Source organism: Panthera uncia (assembly GCF_023721935.1).
Source record: "Panthera uncia isolate 11264 chromosome C1 unlocalized genomic scaffold, Puncia_PCG_1.0 HiC_scaffold_4, whole genome shotgun sequence".
Classification (NCBI taxonomy): Eukaryota; Metazoa; Chordata; class Mammalia; order Carnivora; family Felidae; genus Panthera; species Panthera uncia.
This window is the reverse complement of record NW_026057585.1, coordinates 34,278,932-34,291,217: the sequence shown is the minus strand read 5'-3', so window position 1 is coordinate 34,291,217 and position 12,286 is coordinate 34,278,932. Positions and strand designations below refer to the sequence as shown.

Sequence of the window (12,286 nt, the reverse complement as noted above, 5' to 3'; positions counted from 1 at the left end):
AACCAGATGCCCCTAAATATAGATTCTTAATAAGATTCACCATGTAATTTGTTTTCACCTCTAATTTTGAGGAGTACTGATCTATTGATGCTTAAATGACTAAGATAATTTAAAATATCTTAATTTTTAATTAGTTGCTGTCTTAATAATTCAACAATTTGGTAGCTCATCTACATGAAAAATACTAACCGATGTGAAATTATAAGCTAAGTTTACAATGATCTTGACAACTTCAGAACAGTATGAAGAAGCAGCAGTAGGACTCTGCTCTCAGGCCGGGACTGGTGCTGTCCATGTGTTCCTCCGTTCCCAGGGCCCCACACTCTGGGCAGCTGAGCAGACATATGGGGGCCACGCATAGCTCTGAGCAGGAATCAAGAGTTCAGGCTCCCCAATAAGCTAAGCTCCCTGTCAAAGCTCAGAGCCTTGAGGTTTGCTACAATTACAACTACTTATTTAAAGGCTTGGATTTTATCTTGGCACGAAAACTTATTCGAGCCACACTTCAAAATGTGGAATAACCATAAGTACAGGAAGAGGCAGCTGCTGGGACTGCTAGAATACCATGGAGCAGTGAGGTGGAGCAGCCAGGCGAGGTTTGCACAAGGGGTACTGGTCAGTCCTACCGGAGGTTAGGACAGTGGGCATGTGAGTGATTGAAAGGAGTCGGAGGTCAGAGATACAGCCTGCAGGGGACAACTGCTGGGTCTCAGGTCTCTGCCTCAAACTTCACTCCCTCCACTTCTATCTACTGAGTCTGGCTCGGCAGAGTGGAGTCTGCCTTAGACCTGGGAAGGCTTGCTTTCCCAGCACTGCCTCCAGGGTAGCCATATTAACCTGGAAACAAAAGTACTCCCAGTTTTCTGACCTAGAACTTCCCGCCAGAAACCCAAATGTGTGTTAGTGGTAAGAGTGGGGCATTGAGAGAGAATCAGATGTGACCCAAGGAAACGTCAAATGCTTGCAGAACCGAGACTGATTTTCCACTTTCTATTCATTTTGAATTCCATGATTTAAAAGTTGAACTCAAAATTATGTATCAGATGTAATGAATTACATTCAGCTACTTGTATGCTTATTCATGTATCTGTTTATTCAATAAGTCATGAATATTAATTGTGCACATATTGCATGCACATGGCAACTGTCTCTACTGTCCTGCTGGGACACAAATCGAGACCTTGATGCCATGAATTGGTTATGCACTGGTGTTCTATCTGATCTCAGAGACTTTCTTGGGGTCTTACCATAGAGTCAGATTCTTAAACTGCTTTGGAGGTGAACCCTGACAAAAAGGGCTAGTTATTTATTTTAAATGGATTTTATTCCATTTATAGAATAACCAATGACAATAAACTTAGAAACCCAAGAGTTTATGTTTGAAACTTACTGATGTTTTTTCTTTCTTTCTTACTTTCATTCATTCATCAATTCATTAATGATAACCTAATCTGTGCCAGACACTGGGGATGCAAAGATGAACAAGATATCAGGGCGCCTGTGTGGCTCAGTTGGTTAACCATTCAACTCTTGATTTTGGCTCAGGTCATAATCTCATGGTGTGTAGGATTCTCTCTCCCTCTCTCTCTGGCCCTCCTCTGCCCAGGTGTGTAAGTACTCACTCTCTCTCTCTCTCTCTCAAAAGAAATAAACATTAAAAAAAAAAAAAAGATGAACAAGATATTATCCTCTCCCAGAGGAGTTCCATGATCTATTAGAAAAGCCAAAAACATAAACAAATGATGACATTACACTGTCATTAGTGCTATGGTTAGAAGCAAACACAGAGTGATATGGGAACCCAGAAAGGGACCAACTCTCTTGTGCTATTAAGAAAGGGCTCCACTGAAGAGAGATAGTTGAACTGGATCTTAAAGGGTGGATTGCAATTTTCCAGTTGAAGAAAGACATGCTAAGTAGAAGGAATAATAAATGCAAAAACATGGAAGCCCAAAAGAGCAGTGGACAATTAGGAAACAGGGTGATCTCCTAGCCAAAGCATAGCCCATAGAGAGGGCAGCAGGAGAGGTACCAGGAAGGACAATTGGGTCCAAATGGCTAAGAGCCTTGAGTGCCTAATAAGCTCTGAACCTTATCCTGGTGCCACCAGTATAATCAGAAAATCACTCTGGCAGGAAAGCATAGCTGGATTAATTTATTGGTGTGACTTACAGTAGAAGTAGGATGACCACCAGCAATAATCTAGATGAGAGATGGAGAGGACTAAGTACAGGCATGGTAACAGGGATGTGCAGCAGAGGAAATATAAGAGAGAGTTAGCAGTCACCATGGCAGGATTTTGTGACCAATGGGATGTGGGTTAGTAAAGAAGAAGAAGAGTTGCTTTTAATTTCTTGACATATAGTTCACTGCAAAAACAAACAACAACAACAACAACAAAAAACGGGAAATAGCTTTAACCACTTACTTGAAGTCTACTTTTAAATCATCACAATACTTTAAAATATTTTAAAATCATCAGTCAAGCATTTTGTAACATGGAAAGCCAAACAACACTGTTGTTCCCATTGAATAATGGTTGAGATTCAGAGAAATTCAATGTATAGACTCTCTAAATTGTGCACTGCTTTCCTTATTACATTCTGTGAACTGGCAGTGTTTTCCTTAGGAGCTGCCAGCCTAATGTTTTTCGTAAACACCGTGGAGTGTGCCTGAGTAAAGATGAGGCCGTTACTGGGACCCAGTCCTTCTTGATTTGCTAGGAACCCCATATTCTTATCAACAACAAGGCAGGAAGGAGAATTTCCTCTTCTAAGAAAAAGGTTCTGAAAGATATATTACCCTGAATGAGATATGTGTGATAAAGAAGTCCAAATCAAACAAAATTTCCAGATGATCTAAGTGACAAGCCAGAAAAAAAAAATGCAGGTGAATGATGACAATCGACATAATTATTTCATGTGCTCTACTCACAAATGGGCACATGCCATGTTTCAGGCACTCTTCCAAGTACTTTCCATGGATTAGTTCACTAATCCTCACAGCAACCCTATGGGGTAGCATCGCCAGGGTTTGAACCTAGGTGCTCTATGCTCTTAATCACATCACTGTCCTGAATCTTGCATTAGATAATGATTCTGGAAACTACTTCTTTGTTTATTGTAATTTTCTCATAGCAACTTGGCCTGGGGCCGCTGGTACTCCAGTTAATAACTTAAGGACAGCTCTATTCATTGCTAAATGGAACTAAAGGTCCTTAAAAGTATAAAGGGAAGGAAAAGATATAATAATAATATAATAATTTTTAGACTGTGGCAAAATATACATAAATGTGAAATTTACCATCTTAACTATTTTTAAGTTGATAATGTACTATTGAGTACGTTCACATTGTTGTGCAACCAATCTCCAGGACTGTTTCCATTTTGTAAAACTAAAACTCTGCACCAGTGAAACACTAGCTCCTATTCCCCTCTCCCCTCAGCCTCTGGCAGCCACCATTTATGTTTTGTCTCTATGAGTGTGGTTACTGTAGATACCTCACGTAAGTGGAATTGTGCAGTATCTTTGTGACTGGTTTCTTTCCCTAAACAGAATATCCTCAAGTTTTACCCATGTTGTAGCATATGTTGGAATGTCCTTCCTTTGGAAGGATGAATAATATTCCATTGTATGTGTGTGTCATATTTTGTTTATTCCCTCATCTGTTCACGGACACTTGGGTTGCTTCCACATTTCGGCTATTGCAAATAATGCTGCTATGAATATGAGCGGACAAATATCTCTTTGAAATTCTACTTTATGAGCAAGATTCAGTAGGTGTGTGTGTGTGTGTGTGTGTTTCTGCTTAATGTTTCCATGGGGTTCTGAGAAAAAAAAAATCCAGCTTTCACATAGCTATCAATATGATGGGATTCACAATAAGTTCATGATTTGGATATAAAGTAGTCAGACATCATGGTTTGGCCTAGATAGGCTCTTATCTTTGTGGCCATCCCTGCAGTGGGTGTGGGCAGCAAGGAGTGGGGAGGAGCCAGCTCTGCAGCCAGACCTGGGGGAGAGGAGACCCAAGCAATGGTGGGGTAGACACCTTAGGGGAAAGGAGGACCCCTGGGTTGGAGCAGAGACTAAAGGGAACTCTTGATCTTAATGTCCAAACCTGCTTCCCCTTTAGTGTTCCTAGTGGCAATAAATGGAAACTCCACTGAGCTGGTTGCTCCTGCCAGAAGCCAGTCATTCTCAGCCGTCCTGCTCAAGCCATCTCTAAGTCTTGTCAATTCCAGCTTGCAAATATTTGTTGATCATCCACTCTTCTCCATGTACCTGCATCCAAGCCACCATGCTCTTTCACCAGAACTACTTCCTATGGAGTCCTCTCTTTTCTTCTACCTGTTGTTAATCCATTCTCTTCACAGCAGTCAGAGAATCTTTGGAAATCAGTCAGATTGTCTTCTGGGCCTAAAGGCCTTTTTTGAAACCCATTATGCTTAGAAAATAATCTAAACTCCTGTCCTACAAGGGCCTGCATGGTCTGGACCCTCCTGGTCCCTGTCTGTTTCATATGTCTCATGCTGGGATTACCAGACTTCAGTCTTACTGTCTTCCTCAAATGTATAAAGGCACTAAGCACTTCTCTCCACAGGACTCCAGTGTGTGTTGTTCCCCCGGTCTGGAATATTCCTCTACATTAAAATGTTCCCACACCAAAGTGCTACAAAGGACTAAAGGACTCATCTTCAGAGAAGTCTTTTCTGCTCATTCAATTCAAATTATGGATGTCCCTTGTTATCTATCTTGTAATTTCCCCCCCATAACACTTTTAACATATTTTTATTATATACTTTGGGATTTGTTTATTGGATATTGGATATTGTTTATTGAGTATCTGTCTTTTCCATTAGACTGTAAGCTCCATGCTGGCGGTATCACGTTCATTTATTAACCATTGTTTACCCAGCCATCTACAGTACCTATAGGTACATATGGGTAATCCACAAATATATTTTGAGCAACTAAATGAATGAATGAATAAATAAATAAGAACATGAAGTATTCCTTTGAACTGGAAAAATGACCTTGATGGAAATTCTCTGGACTTTCCATAAAAAGAGGAAGAGCTGTCCCTTGACAGATTCATTTACCCCAACTGACCTCTGGTTATCTACTCTTGGAGCCCATTAATCAGGACCTGTCCATCTACTGGAGGTCTGACCATCCATCATGCGGGAATGTAAACACTATTATTAACGATGAAATGGCCTTTTCCACCCCAACAGCAAAGAAGCCAGTGAGCCTTTATGCCGTCCATGATGGAGCTGTCCACACTGTTCAGAGGTCACCTTTTTACAAGGACATTATCCTCACCATTGGAGGATGGAACCTGGCCATCTGGAAAGAAGGTATTACGGTAAGTTGCCTGAAAAATGGAAGAGTGGGTGTGTGGTCCTTTGTTACTGAGAAAGACAATGGGAACAACAGACTGTTCTGACATAACAGAGCCCTGGGGACACTTTTTAGAGAAATTAGAACAGATGGCTTGGGGTCCAGCTTGTCAACAGAACCACTGTAAGCCCTTTGAAAACACAACAATTTGCCTTTCTTTCCTGAGGGAAGGAAACAATATTTACATCTCTTGCCAAGATCTAACAGTCTTTTCTTCACAATATGTATTGTGGGCGGTTGATTGGCTTTATGGTTTTCCTCCCCCTTAAAATACATGATGGAATGCTAGTTACTGTCTGAAGTCCAAGGAGAAGCATTGGGTCTGTCAACTTTGCTTCTGCACCAGGAATATGTCCACAGGTTTAGAATGGGGGAGTAAGCAAGCTAAGGGGTCTGTCTGTTGCCAGGAGACCAGACACATGCATGGGCCACAGTGGGCCAGTGCCAGAATTCTGGCAGCCAGGATTAGGAGAGGGCCTGGTTCCAGGCAAATAGAAATTAAATTGCCAAAAACTGGAAAGACTGATAAAATCCAGTGAAGCAAGGGTGTGTGAAAATCAGTATGGCATGTCTCTTCAGTGTGCAATTTAAGAAGATTTATCAAAATCTGGGGTGCCTGGGTGGCTCAGTCGGTTAAGCATCGATCTCTTGGTTTCAGCTCAGGTCATGATCTCATGACTCATGGGTTCAAGCCCCAAGTCAGGTTCTGCAATGACACCACAAAGCCTGCTTGGGATTCTCTCTCTCCCTCTCTCTGCCCTTTCTCTTCTCATGCTCTCTCTCTCAAAATAAATAAATAAACTTAAAAAAAATATTATCAAAATTTGAAATATATATTTTTTATTTCATAGCTGTAATATTTATATATTCTTTGAAAAATAATCACATACATAATAATAAATTTATATTTATACAAATACATATTCTTTAGCAAAGAATATATATTCTTTGAATAAAATGAATAAAAATATCCATATTCTTTAATAAAGAATATATATAAATTCTTTTTTATTTTTTTATTTATTTAAAAAAATTTAATGTTTATTTATTTTTGAGACAGAGATAGACAGAGCATGAGTGGGGGAGGAGCAGACAGAGAGGGAGACACAGAATCCAAAGCAGGCTCCAGGCTCTGAGCTGTCAGCACAGAGCCCAGTGCGGGGTTCAAACTCACAAACTGCGAGATCATGATCTGAGGTGAGGTTGGATGCTTAACCGACTGAGCCACCCAGGAGCCCCAAGAATATATATATTCTTTAAATAAAGTGATAAAATATACATATACATATTCTTTGACCTAACTCTTTCACTTCTCAAACTCTAATTTACACAAATAACTGTGTGAACATATGTATCAGTTTGTCGTTGAAATAATTGTAAACTACTTAAAGCAATCATCCACAAAAGGACTTCTACTTTATACCAATGTACTTCCATATGTTCAATTTTTTTTTTTTTACAGTGAAAAAGTATCAGTTTTGTAATTAAAGAAAAAGAAAATTTAGGCAAGATTGTCCATAGACAATTCAGGGGTCAGGAACCTGGTTGCCCACAGAAATGGAAGGAGCTGGGCGAGGTGGGCAAGAACAGAATTGGAGTGTCACCTCTAAGGAGTCCATGAATCTGAAACATTCTTCATTCTCCACAAGAAAGTTTCTTATACATGTCTTGGACGGTAGGAAACAGCCCCACGGTTTAGTTTAGTCTCTTCAGGTATAAGGAGGTAAATGGGTACACTTAATCGCCAAGTGGAGCAGGACAGTGGGAAGAAAGCACATTCTGATTTTTTCTCTGTATGAAAACCCCCCCAAAGAGGACAAATTATCCATGGTAAAGAAAAGAGAAGATGATCTTGTAATACTTTGCTGGTCTAAAGTCTTTTCCAAATAGGATTTATAAGGCATTGGATGCAGCGCACAGCTGGAACTGACTTTCTATTTGCTCTTTTTCTGGCTGCCAAAGTTGTTTCCATGGGAAACAGACACCCAACAGCAAAATAAAGACATAAGCAAAATTTCCTTATAACCTTTATTTATCTAACATCCACCAATCTCCGGCTTGACTGGAAGGTTTGATCTTTTCTAAAAAGCAACTCAAATAAGAAAAAAAAAAAAATCATCAAAAAATACACAGGAAGGAAAAGAGTTGGCATTATGTAAAACCCTACAAGAAAAAGAAATGAGAGTTCTGAGTGGGCATAATTTCTGCTATTCCATGATCATAGCCATCTGAGTGTACTTAAAGGAAATCATTATGAATACACATTAGGTAATAACAAAAGCTTTCATGTGTCTTTTTAAAAATTTGTTTAAAGACTGGACCCCTCCTTCAGTCATGCTGTGCACCAAAAAGGTACACAGCAGGCCACTGGTCCCTGACAAGGCCTGGAGTCTTCTATATTGGCCGAGAAGATGGATACATCGATATCTGGGACCTTCTGGAGAAAACCCATGAGCCAGCCCAGTCACAAAACATCTGCATAACCATGATCACCTACATCAAACCCTGGACTTTTACTGGTATGTTAATTCTGATTAAATGACCTAAGTTATTTTGCTTCTTGGGGGGTAACTCAGGAACATTTTGACATTCATCTGGAAAGTCTCTAATCTTTTTTTCTCTGTTTTTGTTTTTCTGTCCATCCCACCCCATCCTTCCTCCTCCCTTCTTTCCCCTTTCTTCTTGCACTCAAACTTTGGATACAACCTGCATTTCTCTCATTGTTTTCTTCATCAATGATTATTTCTGAGGCATATTTAGTATGACAAGCAGAGGCTGATTTTGAACCACAAAATGAAGAGCATCCTTATCTTCTCCAGGTCAGACAGGATGATCCATAAATCTTTGCTACCTTTTGCTGCTTTTTTTCCCAAATGGAATCATTCTTGTATCTTTATTTTTTCATTATGTCACAAATTTTCAATATTTTATAATTTGGGGGGCTTTTCCCTAGACAATATCAAGCAGTTCTTTTCATGAGATCAAATGACTCTCTGGGGTCATTTATCTATTTAAACTTTAACCTTTAAACTAATTATGAGGAAAAAACATGTATAACAAAGCAAGCAGAAATTCGAGGATGTTTCCTTGGAAAGCTGGAATTGATATCCTTTGTCCTAATTTATTTGTTTTACTCAAGCGCTACTTTCTATGTAAACCCAGTATATTTGCCACTTTTAAAAGAAGTTTCAGGGCACCTGGGTGGCTCAGTCATTTGTGTCCAACTCTTGATTTTGGCTCAGGTCATGATCCCAGGATCATGGGAAAGAGCCCAGCATCAGGCTCCGCACTGAGTATGGAGCCTGCTTGGTGTTCTCTCTCTCTATCCCTCTGCCCCTCACAACCACTAGCATGTTCTCTCTCTCTTTCTCTAAAATAAAAAAATAAAAGTTTCCCTTTCACAGGTGTACAGGCATAAAATTGTCTTTCCATGCATTTCTCTCTTTGAAATATTACATTTAGAAATTCAGTCTTCAAAATTTCTAGAATGTCACAGTCCAGCTATTGCTTAGTCATATGTGTCATCAGAGTATTTTTTTTTTCATCTTTGCTACAAAACATTGCTTTTGTACATATCCAGGGATTATGAGTCTAGGATTTAACAATTTAAACCAAACCTTCTGAGAATGAGAAAAAGAAAAAAAAAACCTATGATAAGATAGAAAATTAAAATTCTTAAAAACATTCTTTGTGTTTATAGTGGTATCCTTTAGCCCTTAGTGAGTCTTTGGTGAAAATTGGCTTCATGATTTTTCTTTGAAAATCTTTCCCTGTGTTATCTCCACTTCTCAAGTCTGCCCAGTGGCCCAGCCACACAGAGGGTCAACCTCAGTGAGGAGCCACACTCCTTACATAAGCACCAAGAAGACAAGATTTGAAGTGGGCAGGGTGGCTGACAAAGGCTCAGGGTCTCCACTTTCATGTCATCAACTGGAAAAGATGATTTTTATACGTTAATATGGTCCTCAGTCATTAATGTCTGATGAAGATGCCAAGATTACTGTAACCACAACAGGTCATTTGGAAGACCACAACACCAAACACATTTCACGTTTAACCTCCAGTATGGATTTCTGACTGTTGAGTTGTTTTCTCCCCCATTTTCTGGATCTTTCAGCTAAGCAGCAATTTATAGCCATAGCTGATTATTATGGAACACTGCATATATTGGAAATTCCTTGGACATTAAGTCACCCTTCCACCAATGAGGTTAGTAACTTTTGGCTCTGAGGATTTATGTGACCAGATATTGCTGAGGCATGTTTTAGAAGTGTTTAGAAATGACAGCATTTTTGCTATGTGAGAAAACAAAAGAAGCGTACAATCCAAAATAAGGGGATGTATTTCTGTTGTATGAATTACATAGCTTGGAACCACAAAAAAACAAATGTGCTGAAAGAGAAGGCAAGTAAATGAAGCCCAGATTCAGAAAATTGATTTGGGGGCACCTAGGTGGTTCAGTCAGTCAAGCGTCTGACTTCGGCTCAGGTCACGATCTCATAGTTCGTGAGTTTGAGCACCACAGTGGGCTCTCTGCTGTCAGCACAGAGCCCGCTTCAGATCCTCTGGCTCTCTCTCTCTCTCTGCCCCTCCCCTGATCATGCTCGCTTGCTCTCTCTCTCTCTCTCTCTCTTTCTCTCTCTCTCATAAATAAAAACATTAAAAACATTTTTAAAGCAAAGAATTGATTTGGGGATTCATAAGATATCATTTTCAGGTTGTAACTGAAGCACAGGACTCCTATTTTAGTGACGCCCTTCCTGGAGGCCCAGTTAACATTTTGATACATCTCTCCATCACCCACCTCTACCCCATCTCCCCCCAACTTTTTGTACTGCAGGCAGCATGGCTGAGGGGGCAGTCTTCTACCCCCCTATAGGCACCACCCAAAGGTTTCAAGTAATGTTAATACTGGGAGATAAAAAGAAAATCAGAGAATAGAAATACATAAATATATATACAGCCAACATTAAATACAGAGATTGCAATCCATTACAAGTCCCAACATCAGCCTAGTTCCTGGCAAGCAGAAAGTTTCCCTCCCTTGGCCTCCTTGCCCAAGGTCTCTTTCCTGACGTTGCTGCTTCTGTTCTTAATGTGCACACACTAAGTCCTCCAGGGGACCAGGAACTCAGCTCTGCTTCCAGTCCCTTTAGGGTTTATACTGATAACCTCATCTGGGTTTTCCAAGTTTGGTTGATGATATGAACCTTTCCTCAGGCTTAGAAGTGAGAAGCAAGAAAAGGGAAAAGATCAATCCCTGAGTATTTCTTTTACAAAATAGTAATTTTTTGTTGCTCTCTCTTTCTGACCCCACTCCTTTCATGGAATCCTCCGATTTGCAGGGCCCTGAACCCAAGCACAGTAGCCCCCTCATTGAGCTCGCTCTTCTGGCAATGGGCCTATGGGCAGTATCCCAAAGCAGGCAAGCCACCTAATGAATTAAAAGTAGCAGGAATTCTTCTAGAGCCCTGTGAAGAATATGGGGACTTCCATGTGGGCTCCCCTCTCACGGGCCTGTGCTTCTAACAGGCATCAAGTATGAGCTACTACTTTGAAAGAGAAGTCAAGCATCTGGAATATGTAGAACAGCGCAAGAAAATTCGTGAACAAGAAAAGAAGGAAATGGAGCTGGAACTTGAGAAGAAAAAAACCGTAAGTGAAATTTCAGAAACAAAAGTCATTGCCGTCCTCTAACCCCAGTGGAAATATGTACGTTTGGCTTATTCCACAGTTTCAGTAGGAAAATTATGCCTCTTCACATTCTTCTCTTGTTCTCGTGAGAGTCAAGAGGGTATTTCTCTGATTTCCTAGTTTGCCAGGAATGATAGCTGTCAATTGAACAACTACCTAGATTCTATTCAACTTAAGTTTCTGAAATTTTCCATTATTTCCAAGTCCTTTAGATACAAAGGCACCTAATATGATTTATAGATATAATGATTCAAAATTTGGCATCTTTCATTATATAGAATTTCAACATCTGGTTAATAATACATTAAACAGGTCCTACACAGGACACTTGGCTGGCTCAGTCAGTAAAGCATCAGATTCTTGATCTCAGGTAGTGAGTTCGAGTCCCACACTGGGTGCAGAGATTACTTTAAAAAAATAATAAAAAGAAAAACAGGTAGCGCAAAAAGAGTGGAATATAGAATCAAGACACGTGGGCTCAAATCCCAGTTCCACCACTACCAGCTATGAGATCTGGAGTAAGGCTCGTATCATTGCCAGGCTTCAGTTCTTGTCTTGAAAATGGGAATACCGGGGCGCCTGGGTGGCTCAGTTGGTTGAGCATCCGACTTCAGCTCAGGTCATGATCTCGCAGTTCGTGAGTTCGGGCCCTGCATAGGGCTCTCTGCTGTCAGAGCTGTCAGCACGTCGGATCCTCCGTCCCCTCTCTCTCTGTCCCTCCCCCACTCGTGCACATGCTTTCTCTCGCGCGTGCTCTTTCAAAAATAAATAAACATTAAAGAAAACTTTTTTAAATTAAAAATAGACCTACCCTATGACCTGGCAATAGCACTGCTAGGAATTTACCCAAGGGATACAGGAGTACTAATGCACAGGGGCACTTGTACCCCAATGTTTATAGCAGCACTCTCAACAATAGCCAAATTATGGAAAGAGCCTAAATGTCCATCAACTGATGAATGGATAAAGAAATTGTGGTTTATATACACAATGGAGTACTACGTGGCAATGAGAAAGAATGAAATATGGCCCTTTGTAGCAACGTGGATGGAACTGGAGAGTGTTATGCTAAGTGAAATAAGCCATACAGAGAAAGACAGATACCATATGTTTTCACTCTCATGTGGATCCTGAGAAACTTAACAGGAACCCATGGGGGAGGGGAAGGAAAAAAAAAAAAAAAAAAAAA

At 40.3% G+C, this 12,286-nt stretch overlaps 1 protein-coding gene across 2 annotated transcripts in view; it reads left to right on the top strand.

The window, feature by feature from the left end:
* DNAI3 (dynein axonemal intermediate chain 3) overlaps positions 1 to 12,286 on the top strand; it is an 84,204-nt gene that overhangs the window by 69,166 nt on the left and 2,752 nt on the right. For both annotated transcript variants that reach the window (XM_049618471.1, XM_049618472.1), the window contains exons 19-22: positions 5,238 to 5,368; positions 7,718 to 7,922; positions 9,521 to 9,612; positions 10,936 to 11,058. In XM_049618471.1, coding sequence (XP_049474428.1) covers positions 5,238 to 5,368; positions 7,718 to 7,922; positions 9,521 to 9,612; positions 10,936 to 11,058 — 551 coding nt within the window. The remainder of the gene's footprint in view (positions 1 to 5,237; positions 5,369 to 7,717; positions 7,923 to 9,520; positions 9,613 to 10,935; positions 11,059 to 12,286) is intronic.